Below are 19,838 nucleotides of genomic sequence, written 5' to 3'. Positions count from 1 at the left end.
GGACAAGGATGTGGAGAAACTGAAACCCTCATACATTACTGGTAGGAATGTAAAATGATGTGGCTGCTGTGGAAAACATTTTGGTCATTCCTCAAAAAGTCAAACATAGTTACCAATATGATCCAGCAATCCTCTCCTAGGTATATATTCAAGACAACAAAAAACATATGTTCATACAAAAACTTGTATACAAACGTTCACAGTAACATTATTCATAACAGGAAAATAGTGGAAACAACCCAATTGTTCATCAGTTGATGAATGTATAAACCAAAATGTGGTCTCTCTATATAGCATAATACTATTCAGCAATACAAAGGAATAAAATACTAATATATGTTACAACATAGATGAACCTCAAAAACAATTTGCTAAGTAAAAAAACGAAGACAAAAAAGATTACACATATATTATGATTCCATTTATATGCAATGTCCAGAACAGACAAATCCATAAAGACAGAAATCAGATTAGTGTTTGCCAGGGGCTAGGTTGGGAGAATGGCGAGATGTTGGTCAAAGGGTATAACATTTCATTTAGACAGGAGAAATAAGTTCTGACCATCTGTTGTACAGCATAATAACTACAGTTAATAATAATGTATCATATATTGGAAAATTGCTAAGAGAATAGATTTTAAATGTTCTCACCATAAAAAAGTGATAAGTATGTGAGATGATAGATATGTTAATTCAATCATTTCACAATATTTGTATGTGCACATATATATATGTATATCAAAACATCACATTGTACCCATAAATATATACAAATTTTACCTGTCACTTAAAAATAAATACATATTTTAAAAAATAAGTTGTTCTGGAATTAGATAGTGGTGATGGCTGTGCAACTTTGTGAATATACTAAAACTCACTAAAGTACACTTTTATTTTTTTTTTTTTTTTTTTTTTAATGTTGTACTTATGTGATTTTATTTTATTTTTTTTTTTTTATATATATATTTTTTTTATTTCAGCTCATCATGGGGGTACATAAGTTTAGGTTATATACATTTTCCATGTCCCACCCATCCCCCCGAGTCAGAGTCCCAAGCGCGTCCGTTCTCATTCTCCCGACAGTGCACCTGGCACTCATCATGTAGTCATACCTCCATCCCCTCCCCCCCCCCACCTCCCCGGGTCTGCACCTTCAAGCATGACCATTCCCCAGAGGGTGTGCAACGCACTTTAAATGGTAAATTTTATGGTATGTGAATTATATCTCTATAAAAATAAATAAAAATTAAAACAATCTAGATAAGGTGAAATTTCCCTTTTGACCTTTTACCGTCCTAGCCATATTCCATCTCTCCTGATATGGATTTTGTGTGCAATTTTTGTCAACTTTTCTCCTTGCATTTATATACCTATATGCATATCCCAGCAGAATCACCATGGTTCCATATGTTAAACTGATGCTCACTCAGCCCTTGATACACACTCTTCAACATCTTTAGTAGCCCCTCCTCCCAAATGGATTGGTAGTTCTCAAAGAAAAGGTTTCATAACACTCAGCCAGTAGCTCCCTCATGAGTTCAATAAAGGCTCGAGGAATGTCTTAGAAAGGCAGCCTACCCATGGCTTCAGCAGTGTGAGGTTTCTGAGAAGATAATGGGTAATCAATAGTCTCTAAATCTCACCTTGATGTTTTCAAAGGCCAAATCTAGCCAGCCAGAGAAAAGTGAAAAGTGAGCCATCCTTTGAGAAGGTGAGGGGTTACTGCCAGCCATGTTAAACAACAGAATCTCAGGGTTGTAGAATGAGAGCTATGAAGAATATGGAAGGTCAGCCAGTCCACACCACTCCTTACCCCCCAATCAATACATAAACTCCCTTGACAATATCTCCCACCATCAATTGCCCAGACCATTTGCTGAATACAACCAGTGATGATATTACTGTTTCCCAAGGCAGCCCTTTCTTTTTTCATATCATTTCAGTCATGAGCTCTGCCTCTGAATGAAGGTGCCAGCCAAAAATCTCAGCAAACACTGCAAAAGAACAAAACACCGATAAGGGAGAGGGATTAAAGGGAATGTGAACTCTTCTGTAACAAAGGTCACCAAAATACCACCACAGTGAAGCAATGGCAAAGTGTAGATACAAAGGTGGATGTGAGGGACTGAAAGGAACCCGGCTGGCCACAAGCAGAGTACACGCGTGCGTGTGCATATACACGCAAACACAACCTGTTTTGGAGCCCCAGTATCAGCTTCTAGGAGGACTAGGCATGTTTAGAAATCCTTGAGCATGCATGCCAGGAAGTACTTAGCATTCTTGCCTTGCACAAAGATGGTCAGTATGGTGTTGTACAGTCAGACACAGAAACTACTCCTCTGCCCCAAAAGGGAAAGAGATTATTTAATAACTGTCACTAATTATATGAAAGATCATCATAAGAAGGCTACTAACAAATTGTTCTCCCTTTCCTGTACAGACACAATGAGAAGTAATAAGCTTCAAACAGAGAAAAGGAGATTTTGGTTACACAACAGACAAAAAGAAAAGATCTGTGTGAATATCCTGTCTTTGCATTCATGGCTCTCCATCAACACATTACATACCAGGCCTGACCCACCTCAGGTAGCTTACCCTTCCCATTCATTCCAACACATCCTGTTTATTCCTGCCTCTACACTCCTATATCCTTCTAATGCCTACCCCCTACTTTACCTGCTTTTTGGAGCACACCCAACAACTTGATGTTGTGCTCACTCATACCAACCACTTGCCATGTCAACAAAGCCACCCTCTGTCTACTGCCTACTGATGCTATAACTCTGTCTACTTTCTTTCTAACATTTGTAGTTGGGAAGGTCCTCACCCACTCCATGCCCTCAGCCTATCCAAACCCACATGGGAAGGTCAACTTCTAGGACTTGCCCCCAATTCAAGTTTATCTGATCACACTACAATTTCAGAGCTACTGCTGGCCCTGTCCCCTACATAACACTTTTATTAAACATGTCCTTAACAGTAAGCTTTGCTTACTTAATATGTAACTAAATGTGGGAATGAGTTCACCCACACATGATCCTCAGGCCCAAGCCCCACTGAGCAGCAATGTCAATAACTTCACTACCTAAAAAATGCTTATCAAAACAAATAAAGAGCTGAACCAATGGGCAGAATTTATAGGTCCATTATTATGGCTCTTTTCCCTAATACACCTTACAAAAGATGTTTTCCATTTTGGGGTTCCTATATACAACAAAGTGTTGTGCCATTTATTTGTTCAAAAATGAAAACTAACTGCTGATATACAGCCCCAGTAACATTATTATGCCTGTTGGTAGAGGCCAGAGCACCCAAGAAAGTACGCTGTCCAGTTATATGTTCGGGTGGCCCATTGGTTGCAACACCATTCCAATTAGTCTTGAGAGCCTGGAAATATCAGCATGCCCAGGTTTCCATGTAGCCTATGTTCTCATACAAGTGGCTGAATGGGGTGGAAGAGAAGCTTTATATGCCCAGATGGCCTTAGTCTAGCCATTTACATGTAGGAGCAGCAAGAAGCTGATGCAAAGGGACCAATTCATCCAAATAATGGCTAAAAGATGAAAATTCAGAAACCTGGAGAGGGTTATCAGACCTGGTCTTAGGCTTCAGACTTCTGAAGGGCTGCAGACAGTGTATTCCCAAGGTCTTGGATTAGGATACAAGCAGAGAGAAATAAGGACACTACTTCTCCCATTAACATTAAAAGTTTGCTGTGAGTAGCATCAGTATTGAGTGTTTCCTACGTGTCAGTTTCCACTGTCAGTATTCTTCATGCCTAATTCTGCTTAATTCTCACAACAACTTAATGAGGTAGGAACTATTATATCATCAATTTACTGATGAAGTCACTGAAGCACAAAAATTACAAGTGACCTGCCCATGGCCACATTGCTAATAAATGGGAAGGCTCTGATTCTAATCCAGAAAGATTATCTCCAGAGCCAATTATCTTGTCCACTCATATCCTTTCCATGAGTAGAAGCTCCAGAAAGACAGATTCCAGTTCAATATAGGGACAAACTCTCTCAGACCTGTCCTGAGCTGTATAACCGGTGGCCTGAAGAGGTAGAGAGCTCAGTAGAAGTATAAAAGCAGAGACTGGACTGACTACTTGGGAGGCAGAAATATTTCAGAAGTGTTCAAACATCAGCAAGAGGGATAAACTAGATGATTTTTAAGATCTCCCCAAACACTGAAACTCCCTGGTTCTATGAATCAACAACCACAGTTCACAGACCATTTTGAGGATCAACAAAGCTAGACCTTTTGGCTGAGTACAATTCAACCAAGTCAAATCAAATGCAAACTTAGGCTAGAACTTCCTTCCCCAAGCAGGGCAGATGGACAGTCACAGAAAATGACTCTTGGAGTATTAATACTAACAGCATACAATACCATACCAATGCTGATGGCTCCTTTTTGATGATCTGTAGGGACAAATAAAAGGTTCACAAGACATATTATTTGTACTAGGGAGATTATAGGGAGGATGTTTATGCTACTTAAAAGAAAAATCTGTTTCCAAGCATCTTCAAACAGAGCAAAAGCCCGTAATAGGCAACATGGTGTCACAGAAACAGCACTAAGTTCTCAACCAGAAGTACTAAATTGGAGATTTGGTTCTGCTCTGCAAATAACTACCTACAGGACCCTAGGTGGCTTATGTCCTATCTTGGAGCCTTAAATCCCTCAGCTTCTATCTTTAAGGAAAATGAGAAGGGCTATGATGACAGGCTTCCCTGAGATAAGACATGGGAAGTCATCCATAAAAGTAAAGGGGAGGGGATGGTGAGGTAGTAGTGGTGAGAGAGACAGGAAGGCAGAAAAGCTAGATTCCTCAAAGTTCTTCAACTATATTTTAACAAAGACCTCTAGGCTCCAACTACCCCAGATGGATTTCTCTTCATATAGCTGCATCTTCTTCTCCCAGCAGAGAGGGGAAAAAGCAAAGTGAAATGAGAACCAGCCATTTATAAGGTTGGAATGGTCTTTCTTCCACCTTTAAGAAAAATACCTGCTCCTGCAACTGACTTTTGTTTTTCCTTCTCCAGCACCATCCCTATAGAAGGATACAGGGGAAGGGACCTGAGCATGGTGCCTCCTTTGATGTTCTATAATATAAAACCCCATTCCCAGCCTCCCTCTCAAGGGCTTGATACCTTGCCCAAAGACAGACATAGCAATCTGATGTCTTACATGAGGAAACAGAAATTAAGCTGAGTGAATCTGCCTGTCAGCTCTATGTTGGTTTTATTCCAGAGCTGAAGGGCTGTATTCAGGGAAGGGGGGTGGGGTGCGGAGCAGGCAGGAAATAGACCCTGTCTGCCCCAATCAAGAAATAGAAATGGAGTAAGTATAGTCTAGAAGTAAAGCTCCTGGAAAGGTAAGAAAGGCCAGAGGGAAGAGGATGGTTTCCCAGGTGTCCTAGCATTATAACTCCTTTGGATGACATCTCAAGACTATCCAAAGTTCTGGAGTTAGCCAGGTAATGCAAGGACCTCAGGGACGCATCCCATCTGGAGCCAGTAAGTATAGCCCTGGGATCAAGGCATTAGCTCCTTAAGACCAGCAGAGACTCAGTGTACACCCTTAGCTCTGGCCTACTGTGGTCCCAGCTCAGCCCACACCTGAGCTGGTACTACTCAGGCCAGTAGCTCACTTGATCAGGTGCACTGCTCTAGGGAACAAGTTATCCCAATAATTGGGATAATTGGGTAAGACCAAGAATGGGAAAGGAAGATGAGAGAGAAACGGGTATGCTCTAAAGCCAAACTTGGTAGACGTGGAGATTCCATAGCCTGAGTCTACTGTAAGTGGGTCAAGAAACGTAGAAGCTGGCCCTAGCACAGCCATAAAGAGGCCTGGACACCAGCAGCCTAGACAATGTCAACGACAAGCCTGGCTATTTTATGGCTTGGCCAGGGGTACCTTTGGCCCCAGTCCAGGCCAGAAACATGCCATCAATAAGTGGGAGCTAAGAATACTCCCATCAGGGACCTGGAGGACCAAAAGGAGCCACAGGAGAATTGCTACAGCCAGACTACCATGAGCTGGCTCTCACAATGCCAGGGGTACTCCTTTGTTGGGTGGCTTCCCCCTGCCCTGAACTGACCCTCTGGCCTACATGCCATTGGCCAAACCAATCCTCAAGATTCCGCCTCAGGGTAAGAGCAAGCCTAATCCCTCATGGAGGCATAATCTTCAGACTTGCTAACCTCCTTTCACAGCCAATAGTTCTTTTGGGCCCTACAACACTCATGGGAAATTGAGAAAGCACTGGACTGTGAGACCCATGAAGCTCAGGGTTTAGGTAGTATTCTTTGTAAGTGACCTGGGTCTCTGGAGAAGTTAATCTCTCTCCCCTCTGGTTTTCAGCTGTAACTAGGGATTGAGCCTCGCTGTCCTGCTCTGCTAACTTTAGAACTATATATAATAGGGAGGACAAATTGCCACCATGTTTGGAAAGGTCATGTCAAATTGCAGCACGCTATTTAAATTTCAGGGTCTGATATTTGAGAAAAAAGCAGGGTTCATTGCCCCCATTTTACTGGCAAAAAAAGACAAAAGGTTCAAAGATGTGAAGAAATATGCCAGAGATCACACCACTCACAAGCACTGAATATAAGACATGAAGTCAGGCAGTTCCATCTGACTCTCAGGACGGTACTCCAGAATTCAAAGTACTTCTTATGGGGCATGGAGCCTTAGAAGACAGTCTCTGTGGAGGGCCAGCTGGCCTCAAGAAAATGGAAATACTAGGAAGATGTGCTTGCAGCCCTCCCTTTCCATGGTGTTTCTATCCATTTTTTTCCACTTTCTTCTTTTCCTTGCTACCCTTCTGCTACCCTTCTCCCCTCCAAATCATTTTCATGCAAGGGTCTGATATCAGTCATTTACATTTCAATATGAATAGGCTAAAGCTAACATTCCCTTCTCTTCCCTCAAGAGTTCTGGATCCTGAAGCAAAGTTGTAATTACAGAATGAAAGGCTCTGATTCTAATAAAGGCATCCTGGTTTCAGAGAAACAGTAGGAATGGCACATATAGGGAGGGGAGCCTGGAGCTTGGACATTTACAACTCTGGAAGTTTCCTATTCAATGGACATCAGCTTTGGCAGAGATCAAGAGCAAATTGTCTCCACTCTAGGACAAGAGAGATGAGACCTTGAAAAAAGTTGAACTTATAGTAAAAATCAATTAGTAAAACATTAACAAAAAAGAATCCTGAATTTGGAACTAGTAACATTATCCCTTGAGTGGCCTTTGAGGTGTTATTACATTAGACTAAAGAAAATGTGATCCTAGCACAATACATGTATCTGCTGTTAAGTATTTTTATTTTTATAGATCCATTACAGTATACAAGCTTTTATTGGATTCTGATGTCTAGAATCAAACTGTGGATCAATCACCAAAAATTTTACTGTAGTTACAGAAGAGAATAGTGTTATAATTTTCACCTTATCAAAATAAAATCCAGCTGATAAAGTTTAGGAGGGGAATAATGGGATAAGAGCTGGAAGGAAGGGGAAGAGGCATAAAGGTAAGAGGACTAACTCTATCTTACAAAATTGGAAGTGTATGGTTGGAAGATCAAGAAACGGGGCCTAAATGATGATGTTTGAAGTGGTACTGGTGACTATAGGTGAGGCTGAACAGTGACAGATGTTATTATGGTTCGATGAGAGAAAGGGATTGTGGGAGAAAACTGAGTTTTAAATTTTAAATTGAAAGTTGAAAGGTCATGTTTCAAAATTCTAGAATCAAAAAGCTAAAACACATTACTAGATTTGAAGCTTACCAGTAGAAGATATAAAAACAGAAATGGTTTAAAACTGGTTAGTGTGAGTAAGAGATTTGGCAAGAGGAATTTTACTTTTGATGTAAACCTATGTTTACTTTTCAAATAACTTAAAATATAATTATATTTTAATGTAATTAAAAATAGAAAATAAAAAGTATATGCATCTGCAAAAAGAAACAAGCAAATTGTCTCTTAGTGTCTGGCTGCTCAAATGACAAGGCATAGCTTCTGAGCTAAACTGCCTCTTCATACCACCTCGTGTTATCTTCCCTGCTAGTGTCCACTGGCAGGTGACTCACAGAAACTGCCTCATCATCTGTGTATAGTGTGCTACCTTTCAAAGTGTCAACAGTACCCTCCACTCAACAGCTCTAGTGCCAAACCAAATCCCTCTGGTTCCCCTGGGCAGCTCCATCAAACAAATTTAATGTACTGTTTTGAGTGGCTGAATGGTGATAAACACAGGTGATCCTGGTTTTAGAATCATGGAAGAACCTGCGACTGGTGACATGGATAGAGCCTTTAGAAAGTACCTGGCCCAAACACCTGAATTGTCAGTGAAGACACTGAGTCCCAAAGTGGGGAAGGTCCCTGTCTGACATCCCTCAGGGAACCAGCAGCAGATCTGCCCCTTCAACTAAGGTCTTTGACTTCCCAGCCCAATGTTCCTGCTACCTTCACTGTGCTCTTTCTGCTTGATAACCTCTCAGATGTTTCATCTCTCCACCCCCTAGAGCTCTACCATTTTCCATTCCTCCAGAGAATGTCCCCTGCCCAACATGCAAAGGTACATTTCCAATAGGGAAGGACCTTAAACGGCTAGAAAAATCTCTGCCACAGCTCCCTATTCACATGCTTCTTCTAACTGCTTAGTGTCATTTGCCTATCCCTTGACTCCTCTAAGGCAAAAGTGAGCTTGTTACTTAGATCTCACTGGATCCAAATTCCAATTTTAGTCAAGGAAAAGGGGGAGACAGTTGGGTCCCCTAAGGACTGACATCCTCAACTGATCAGTACAGCCTACCATGCTGAGGGAGTACCATCCTTAATGGTGGGGTTCTAATTTCTTGCTTAAGGCCTTAGCCTCCTCTGCTTCATCCCTGTTCCCTGGAGGAATGGGGAATGTCTCTAAGAGGCAATGATGCATATACGTATTTATACCAGAGAGTGTCAGATTCCCTCACTGGCTGGATCTCTGACAGCAATGGTGCATATGCGGCCTGAACCCTTGAATCTTTTGCTCCATGGCTCATATCATAGAGAAGGGCAAGTAGCTTTCCAGAAATGATTACCCTGTGTTAATCTAAGGGACCAAGTCCATTCTCGGAACATAGCTAAAGCAGGAAATGTCAATTCTCTCATTCAATGCAAAGGCATCCTAAATGAAGGCTCTTCAAAGAAGTCTCACTTCTGAAAACCAAAAAAGATACCCAGCCATTTCTGAGTATTGTTTCTCTAATGAACCTCTAATAAGGAGGACAAGGGCCCTCGGGGGAGGCCTCTCAAAGATGCCAGATACCCTCAGCACTTGTCTATACTGCTCAAGGCTATGACTGTTGCTAGCTGGACAGTTACTTTTGTTCAAGGCTTAGTAAATACTGGTGAGAAGATATTAATAGCACCAGTAATAAGAAGCCATGTGGAAAAAAAGAGGCTTTACCCTGACTCATAATAATAACTATACTGATGAAAAAAATATGTACAGTTATGATGATTTTTCTAAAAACATGTACTTTCCAAAGAGCCACACAAGCAGAACTTATCTCTGGGCACTCAATCATGGTCTTGCTCTCCTCAAGTCATCAGACCACCAAGGAAGTGTACCCATGATACCAGGGAGGCCTAAGATGGTCCCTAAATGAACTCAGGGGTTGGTTACACAGAGAAAAACAGGCCCCAGGCCCCAGACTACAGATTTCAACTCAGGCAGCCAACCAGGTCACAAAGTCATGCTATGGGCCAATGAGGGGGCCTTAGAAGAAAATCCCCACCTCAAAAAGAACAATTCAGCATGTCTCCTACTGGTGCAGCTCTTAAACATCATCATCCTAGCGCAAAAAGTACAATATGTGTCAAGAAATGGACTTAGACTACAGCATAAGGGCTAGCAGCTGGAAAAAAGGAAGTAGTTCAGGCTTAGCTGACAGATGCTGGCCAAGTTCTCAAAAGTGCAGGATGATTTAGCTATGGTCCTGCATGAAGGCTGGGGGACAGGCTATGTGACCCCCTCAAGGTTGCTTTCAACTTGAGGATTCTAAGAGAGGCCCACAAGGTAACCTGTGCTACCTGAATTTAGAAGAATTGTCTGGGTCATACAACAGCTAGATTTAAGGTTCTCTCTGAGGTAAGGAGGGTTCCATATTTTTTTTTAAAAAAAAAAGAATAACAACAACCTCCAATTAGCCAAATGATGTACTGGATAACGTAATCCAGAGCATATGCTCAATGAGAAGCCATTAAGATGGATCACATGAATGCAAATGAGTATAATAATGCCACTTGAAATTCTAGTATATGGGGGAGAAATCCCAGTAATCCAGAGAGAAAGGCCCTTCCTGCAACTGTCAGTCTCAACTTACAGAGCCTATAAAATCTCTAGGGCCACAAGCAAGATATTCTACATAGATGGTGAAGGCTAGAGGCTTGAAGCTTGAGTGAATAAATAAGGGTTGGTATATCCAAACTTATCCCCAGAAAGCAAAACATTGTTGCTATTAGCCTGGAATGGAAGGTAAGTCCTCAAGTGTTAACAGTTTTGTTAGCAGTGCAAGCTTGCCCTTTCCTGATTGTGCTATAGCCCAGAAAACACAGGATTAAGATTCAGGAGGAGGCAACATCACTAAAAGTGGCAGAATAGGGCATACAAAGAATCAGTCCCTCCACTGAAATAACCATAAGTTGGCAAAGATTGACAGATCCACTTTTTCAGAACTCCAGAATCTAATCCAAAACTTACAGCAACCAGGGACTACTTAATGCAGAAAAGGGCAGCAAAAATTTAGTAAGAGCACTGACGTACTTCTGTTTATCCTCTTACCATCCCCTATTCCCCAGTGGCCAGTGAGAGAATGGCTCACATTCCTGGTGTGCCTCGATGGTGCCAGGATGCTAATGATCTTGTTCTTTACAATACTGTGCATTTTGACCTGTTTGGCACTGAGGGACTAGCACAGAGGCTGACCTTGGACTGGAATAGCTTTCCGGGCTGTGGCTGCCTCTGTTGAAAGATTTAAGAGTTGCAGATGGCCTGACATAGCATCAAAGGAATGCCCCAGCTGATAGCCAAGCTGGAAAATCCAGAAAAGTAGTATTTATTTTTCCTTCTTGGCTCCAAGTGTTTAAGGAAATCACCATCAAGTCATTGGCTGACCAATGAGATAACAGAACAGAAACTTTAGTGACCACACATGACAAGGAATACAGCCCTTGCAAAAATAGTTCGGAAAAATCACTAAACAAAAGGACAACTGCAGCCCTCAACAATCAACAGCAGCAAGCCCTGGGGAAGGAAGAGAATCTGATTTCCAGAGTTACCACACTATAATATTAAAAATATTTTCAACAAAAATATTACAAGGAAGGCCTACAAATAAACAGTAAAGTACAGCCCATTCACAGAAAAAAAAAATCTGACAGAAAACATACCAAAGAAAGCCCAGACATTGAACTTACTAGACAGAGACCTTACATCAACTGTCCTAAATAAGATTCAGGAGGCCTGGTTTCAAGTCCTGGCTTTGCCACTAATTCCCTACATGAGAAAGCAAGTCATTTCCATTCTCTGACCCTATATTTTCTCAGGATTTAAACAATGAGGAGGTCAGACTGACCAGTGGTCATAAGCAGGGTCCTTGGGAGATAATTTAGCCTACAGATATGCTATATTTGGCCCTCACAGTGTTTCTTTAAAAATGGGAATTACTGGTCAACATTTTAAAAATATAGAGATTTTTACATAAAAATCCAACTCCTGGCTTTTCTTGAAAAACTAGGATATCTAGCCCCACTGGACTTCCCTCCTTGCTATACCCCCAACCATGGCAACCAAAAAATCACTTTTGCTCCCTTTAGATGGGGCATGAATTTCTCATTTGTACACAGGCCCCCACTTACCTCTTGTCTCAGCCTGCTTCACTCACATAAGTTACCTGCCTAGGCCCTGTAAGCATCTACATTGGCCATCCCTTGCCAAGATGGGTCTTTCTAGCTCTAAATATACACTGAGTCCAGGGTTTCATACAAGTGAAAAGCTTTTCCTAACTGTCTCTTTTTGCAGCCACAAAGAGCACTATATAAATAAAACCCAAGTTACACTCTGGAACAACAGGCTTCCCTATGAACAGGAGAGGTTGGATTTCCATGACATCTGGTTTATACAAAGGCAAGCAATGATGATAATGTCCTGCTTAAGCCATCCTTTCATCTCCCTAACTCCAGGCAGATCAGAAACTAGAGAAATACAGAATTTGAAGAAAAAAGGAAAATACATATCTAGCTCCTGATGGTACCTGAGCAGGCTCTTCACTTTCTGACCAAATCCACACCTTGTCACATAGGCCTTACCTTCTCATCAATAATAGGCTGTCATGTGTCCTGTACACAACCTGCCTTCAAGTAGGTGGCAGGCTCTCCTCAGGCCATGGCCCAAAGTCAGAACAAAGTCTCCTTTTATGCATAGTGATGAAGGAAAAGAGCCTGAATGACTTGGAGTTAGGGCCTATCAAGCAAAAGGAGGCCCACCATAGGGGTAGGATTTGCAACTTAAAGACATAATCATAATCTAGTAGTCTTCTCTCAGCTCCTAGGGGAAAAACCAGCCCAGGAAAGTAGCTGAAGATGTCAACAGCTAGATATGGGGACTGATGTTCAGCAAGCTCTAATTCCAAGATACATTAACTCTTGCATTGCTCTTGTGAAGCCATGTCCCCAGTACAGAAAGGAGAGAACCTGGAAAAAACACACACACATTTATACATTATACATGATTACAAGAATGAAATTCTGAACCTGAGATGCAGATTTGACTGGGTAGAAGGCACATATACCTGGCAAGTTCCCGTACAGTGGCCAAAATAATATGACAATTCCTATTTACAGGTATCCAGCATATCACAGGTTACAAAGCATTTTCATAAAACCAAATCATCCCCATTTTACAAGGAGGAAAACTGAGCTTTGAAGATGCACAAGAAGCTTTTCATGCTGCATATCTAATAGCAGAACTGAGGCAAGAATCTGGGTTTCTCAGACTCCAGGTTGGGTTTTAACATGATCAAGAACAGATAGGGCTAGCTTGGACACACTAAGCACCCTTGATTATCCATCCTAGGCCTCAAATGTTCTCACAGCAATGCAATTTCCATATAGGGAATGGAGATGCCTTACTACATCAGTCACCAATTTGGTCCAGTGGTCTACAAAGGTGTTCAGCTAGTATGGGGTTAAGAGTGAAGACTTTTCTTTGTCACTATACTTTCCTATTATATGCCAAATAACCTAGGGACAATGTTCTCAAGGAGCTACTGAATCTTAGCTCAGGGTGAGTATGGATGAATCAGGCAAGTATCTACAATATGGAGATGCAGCATTCCGGGAAATTACCTATTCACCTGCCAACATCATCATCACTAAGGAAAATTCAGTAATTCAGCATGACCCATCTCTATGTCCTGCTTAGACATGTTAGAGCTTAAATAAATTCTAAGAAATGAAGGAGAAAATATGGGCTCTTGATCATACACCAAATAGGTGGCAGTGTCATGACTAAAGCTCAGGTCTCACATTTCCTAATATAGGTAGCACTGTTTTCACAACACCATTCTACCCTCAACCAAAACCAATGTAAAAAAAAAATAGAGATAACAGTTCTATTTATAAAGATCTACTGGAAAAGACTCTCCATAACCTCCATCATGCAATCCCTTGGATATCACACAATCTTACTAGAAATGTAAATCTAAACATAAATACTCATTCATGAGAATTAAAAGGTCTTTCTTGGAATCAACATTCACATCACTAACACAACAGCCTAATCTCATTTCCTTCTGCTGGTGATAACACAACAGTCAGCCCCTTGGGTTCTATGGTACTCTTCCTTAAGAGATATGAAGAACATTTGACTATTCTTAAACAAACAAAAAAGTTCACGGTGATCAAATAAATGCTCATTCAAAATATAATCTGAGGCAACATGGAATATTAATCTTAGTTTCTCCAGAAATAAACACTGATATAGTAGAAAGAATACTGGAGCTCTGAGTTATGATTTAGGCTCTATCATTAATGTCCGAGGTCTATGATCACGGTACTCAGTCTAGACTTGTGCTATTTGATATAGCAGCAACTAGCCACCTGTGGTTACCAAGCACTTGAAATGTGGCTAGTGTGAATTGAGATGTACTGTGAGTATAAAATACACACCAGATTTCAAAGACTAATATATATCATTAATAATATTATAATGATAATATATATTATATAATATTTTGGATATATTTGGTTAAGTAAAATACATGAAAATTAATTTCACCTGTATCTTTTTTACTTTTGTAGTGTGGCTACTAAAAATTTTTAAATTACATTTGTGGCCTTCAGTATATATTCTATTGTCTAATACAAATATAATGACCAATGAGTCTTAATCCAGGCTGCACAGTAAAACCATCTAGGAGAATTTTTAAAAATCCAATTTCTGGGCCCCATCTTCAAAGATTATTTAACTAACTTGGAGCCTGGGTTTTAGTGAGCTTTTTGTTTATTTATTTGGGGATTTTTTTTTTTTTTAGCTACTGAAGTGATTTTGTTGTACAGCCAGGGTTGAGAACTACCAGGCTAGACTTTGTACCAAATGGCTTCTAGGGCTGTGTGCCTAGAGAAATACTGGCCTTGGACTTAGGAGTATCAATGCCTGCTCATCGATATTCTGAAGAGTCGCTCTTGCCAGTTGCCTCTCTGAGCCATCCTGGCTTGTTCAATTATTTCCCCCATCCTTTGATTTATGATTTACTATAAAAGTGGCATTTCCCTGGAAGTGAAATGCATTTGGACTGGGCAACATCATCGCTGGGTACAGTTTAATCCTTCTTTTAAAGAGAGAAGTCTGTCAGCACAAAAGACACAAGCTGTACATGTACAGGGCCTCATGCTAGTCCTGAAGGTCCATGGTTATTGATATGCTCTTTCTGACTACCCCTGGGACTGATTCATCAACCAGCAAAGCTGAACTAGGACACAGACAGCATTTGGAGATGGATGGAAGATGCTGCATAAGCAGAGAAGAAAGGATTATATATTTCATTAGAAGATTCTCAAGATAGACGGGGGTGAGAAGTCATTTTGTTCATTTCCCTGCTTCTGGGCAGTGCCCTCACCTAAATCATCCCAACTAGATAACAATACTTTCTGGGTCTGCAGCCCTCTGAGAAACGAGGCTTCTTTCAACCTCTAGGGTCAGCCTTGATACATGAACCTTCTTGGAACTACTAAGGTGGTGGTGGTGATAATTATGACGATAATGATAAAACAAGTTAGCATTTGCCTAGTACCTAAAATCTTGGCTATATATCTGTATATAATATCTGTCAAGCACTGTGCTAGATACCTTACTCACATATGTGACCTTGTTAAATCCTTATATAAAAAGTCTGTTATCCCTATTTTTCAGATGAGGAAATCAAAGCTTAGAAAGTTAAAAATCTTTAAAAGCTATAGAGCTAGGAGGTAGTAAATCTGTATCTCAAGTTAACTGACTCCAAACGCCCTGCTCCTTCCTTCATATCACATAGCCATAATTCCAATCTTGTGGCCCTTCAACATCCAAGAGCCTTTTTGTTTGTGGTCCAGTGGACTTCACCCTCATCTTACAGGAGAAACTAAAAAAAAAGATGATGAGCTGTGGTAAGGATGGTTATAACACACCTTCGTGTGGCATTGGTACTCGTCTTGCCACAAAGCAGTTTTCACATGTTTTATTTCATTTCCTGTGACATCCACTGGAATTAAAGAATTGCCAAGACTATTCTGAAGATGGGTAAACCAGAGCTCACAACAGTGAAAGAACTGACTCCAGTTCACAATCCCAAGGAAGGCCAAGAGCTGGAACACCTAGCCAATACTCTTTCCCCATAGCACCCTGAGGTGATAAGCACCCAGGGTCACTTCCTCCACAGTAACTAGGAAGAAGCAGAAAATCCTGAGAGCTCCTTCCCAAGAGCCCCTCTGTTAAGGGCCAGGTTATTCGTTATTCGTGGTACAATGTCAAAGAGGCAGGGCCTTGCAAGACCTTGTGGGCTGCCCGCTTCCCACCCCCAGCACATCATAGACCCCAGCCACTTGACACTTGAAAAAAGTAACATCGGCTATAAGTAAGCTCCAGCCCCTAGGGGTCATGGAGCCCACACTCTTACATTAACATCTAAAGACAGTCCTGTGACAACACATAAAGGTGTTCGCAATTTCCTAAACGAGAGAAATGAGGCAAAGAAGCAGAGAGGAAGGAGAAGGGGAGAGTAGAAGGGAAGGGAAAGAACAGAGGATAAAACAGAACAGAGGACAGAAGAGAGCAGAGAAGAGAGGAGGAGATGGGGAGGATCTATAAGTAGAAAGGATAAAAAAGAAGGTACAAGGAAAAGAAAGAAAGCAGAAAAGAAGACATAAGAACAGCAAAAGTTCACAACAATATAGAGGGTAAAAACGTGTTCAAAAGCCAAACCCCAAAAAGGAAACTAAGGTCCAGACAAGGGAAGTGATTTGTACAAAGGTAGAAGGTTGGGGGGGCGGTTAAAATAAACAAGAGACAAAGGAAAAGTCTAAAAATTAAAAGGGCAAAGATGGAAGCCCAGGTCCTGGGTAGGAGACAATTTTTAAACAAAGGAAAAAATGAGAAAAGCCACCAGGAGAGGAATGAGCAGGAGAACAGGGGCTGGTGAAGGGGAAGCCAGGGGCAGGTAGGAAGCAAAGGAGAGAGGAATAGAGAGTGAAGGCTGACACTCACCCTCACAAAGCTGGCAGGAAACCATCCCTCCTCATCGTCGATCTGGCCCCACCACCAATCCTTGTTGGAAGCATCCAAGACTTTGATGACGTCGCCAGCTTTAAATGCCAACTCCCGGTTGGCCATGGTGACGTGATCCCATACTGCCTCAGCACTAACGATGGAATCTCCAGTGATCAGCTTAGGAGACAAAATGAGAATGTATTCAGTCCACACATCTGGCTACCTTGTCTGCCCTTTCCCCACCCAAAGAGCTCTACTACTTATACAAAAACTCACAGACTCTAGTGGTGAGGGCTGGGGTTAGGGGGATGCCAATGGAGCACAAGCTCCATTGGACCACAAAACAAACAAAACTGTCAACTCTGTATTAGCCAGTGCATGGAATGACCCAGAGTATGAATACAGACTCCATAAGCCTTATGATTTTATCCCTACTCATGAACTCCTCCCAGAGAACAATGAAAGTGCCAGTCCATCTCTGCTTGCTGCTTCAAGGCAGTCCTGGGTCTGGAATGGGTGAAGAGGCTGAAATTAATGGGTAAAATGAGCTTCGTGCATATTGGCTTTTAATTCTCTGTGCTCCTCCCCCTTGGAGCTGACCAATTGAGAATTGGTAATTCATTATTTAACTCTACCATGCCCCTCCCCCTGGGGTAACAGACCATGACATTCCTCACACACAATGAATTCCAGTCCTGCAGCCTCCTGCTCTCACCCACACAAGATACCATCCAAAGAGGTCATGGGTATGAAAGAATATGGCTTTCTGTGATGTCTTGTGCCCAAGAAACTCAACCTTGGCACAGATTCACTTAGTGATTTGTACAACACCACTGTGAGATATAGGAGGTCTGGGTTGACTTCTGCATTTGATACACGGCAAAACTGAGCAACAAAGAAGTTAAGGGATGAGCCTGAGATCACCGAGCAAGGCAGGGACTGTGTATGGACCCTAACTCTGGTCATTAGACTTCATGGCCAGCAGGACTGGGCTTCACACAACAGCAGGCAGACATCTATTCCATTGCCAAATGAACAGACATTCATGACACTCATCTAAACACATAAGGATGGGAGTGAGGAGTAGTTTGCCTCTAGCTGGCTACCATCCTGACCACTGTTATTTGTTCTCTTTTTCCCCCAACTGTTCCAGCTTATATGGGCCATCAGTCTTCCCGACATTTGGGGAAACAGATTATATAATAGAGAACATATGGCTGGTCAGGGAAAGAGACTCAAGAACTCTCTCCCCAGCACTGAATTGTTGAACACGTCCTCTAGAAGTCAGCTTTTTCATCAGCCTGCTTTGGGGAAGGACTGACTCTCTAAGGCAATCATGGCTCCATAAGACCAAAGAAAAAACAGTTCAAAGACAACAGAGACAGTCTATGGAATATGCACCCTCTCCCACAGGTCTGCTCTCCAACATACTAGCCAAAATATAACCCTATGGTCACAAAATGAATGCACATAGATCGCACAGATATAAACACAGTCATAGACACACACCCTGAATGCTTAGTTAAGTTGTTCAGTGCCTCAGGCCCTGCCTGAGGCATCTGTCATTGGTCAGGACTCTAGTCTTTGTGCCTTCCACAGAAGGTAAGGCACAGTGAGAGTTCCTCAGCATGGACACAAAGAGATTTCCAGGAGGACCTTTTACAACACCACCTTTCAGATAGCTCATGCTTTACTGTCTGCAAAGTGTTTTCATATGTATTGCATCACTTGATCCTTAGTGAATGAGCTAGGTCTCACTATTACCTAAATTGTAAAGATGAGGAAACTGAGTCTCAGAAAAGTGACCTGGTCCTTCGGCCAGTAACACAAGTAATACATTATGGAGCTGAGTCTTCTCACCTCATGTGCTCTTACACCCATCAAACTGTACTAGCAATGTCTTATTATCTATACTGAACTTACAGAACTCCATCCATGATATCATAAAACAGATGGTTCCTATTCTTAAAGAACCCTAAAGAAGGAGATTTAGACAGCCACCTTTAGTCACTGGTTTCCCTACCTCTGAAGAGATTCATTTTTATGTTGAACTTGCTTTCTTCCAATCATACTAAAAGTCAATTTTTCCTTGTTCTGGCCTCAGTGAAGAAGGAGAATTGCTGGTCACTGGCCTCAATAAAATAAATCTTTTTAAAGAAGTCTCCTCTAACTAGGCAAAGATGGGCCCCAACTAGATGTTGTTAGAGCTCAATAAGCACAAACAGCCCCAACACAGAGCAAGATAAGGGCTTGTGGTTTAAACCTATATCCATAGGCCAGGCGCAGTGGCTCACGCCTGTAATCCTAACACTCTGGGAGGCCGAGGCGGGAGGATCTCTCGAGGTCAGGAGTTGGAGACCAGCCTGAGCAAGAGTGAGACCCTGTCTCTACTAAAAATAGAAAGAAATGATCTGGAGAGCTAAAAATATATATAGAAAAAAATTAGCCGGGCATGGTGGCGTATGCCTGTAGTCCCAGATACTCAGGAGGCTGAGGCAAAAGGATCACTTAAACCCAGGAGTTTGAGGTTGCTGTGAGCTTGATGCCACGGCACTCTAGCTTGGGCAACAGAGCAAGACTCTGTCTCAAAAAAAAAAAAAAAACAACAACAACCCTATATCCATAGCTTTTTATCAAGGATCAAAAGAATATCTCCGCATCAATTACCAAGCCTCTGCTCAGGACACTATCAGTGATGCTGTTTGCAGACCCCCAGGCCCAGGTCTGGCTGATTCCACCACCTGAACTGTTTTTGCTTTGCAGTCTTCTTTTAAGGAACTCCATGTCTGGCTTCACCCAGTAGCAGATGGCTCACTCTTATCCCCCATTTAGTCCGGCCAATGTGCCTGGGCCCTCAGGTCACAAGGCCCTGGATGAGGCCAATCCAGGACCCAGTGGTCGTAAAATTAACCAACTGGCAAGCCTATTGTCAGGGCCTACTTAGAAACCAAAGACTGTCAGAATTGCACAGCACAGCACCAGACCTCATTTTATAGGTCAGGTATAACAAAAGTAACTTGCCCACAATCACCAG

The 19,838-nt window shown here is 41.8% G+C and overlaps 1 protein-coding gene across 8 annotated transcripts in view; it reads right to left on the bottom strand.

Moving 5' to 3' along the window:
• The window catches only part of ARHGEF9 (Cdc42 guanine nucleotide exchange factor 9), a 324,866-nt gene that overhangs the window by 85,214 nt on the left and 219,814 nt on the right, over window positions 1-19,838 (bottom strand). For 7 of the 8 annotated variants that reach the window (XM_045537711.1, XM_045537715.1, XM_045537712.1 and 4 more), the window contains one exon: window positions 16,802-16,981. The exons of the other annotated variant lie outside the window; for it this stretch is intronic. In XM_045537711.1, the coding sequence (XP_045393667.1) occupies window positions 16,802-16,981 (180 nt within the window). The remainder of the gene's footprint in view (window positions 1-16,801; window positions 16,982-19,838) is intronic. 8 annotated transcript variants of the gene reach the window in all.

The sequence above is a fragment of the Lemur catta genome, chromosome X, assembly GCF_020740605.2.
Source record: "Lemur catta isolate mLemCat1 chromosome X, mLemCat1.pri, whole genome shotgun sequence".
Taxonomy (NCBI): Eukaryota; Metazoa; Chordata; class Mammalia; order Primates; family Lemuridae; genus Lemur; species Lemur catta.
Note: the sequence above shows the minus strand (reverse complement) of the source record. Positions and strands in the feature narration are given on the sequence as shown.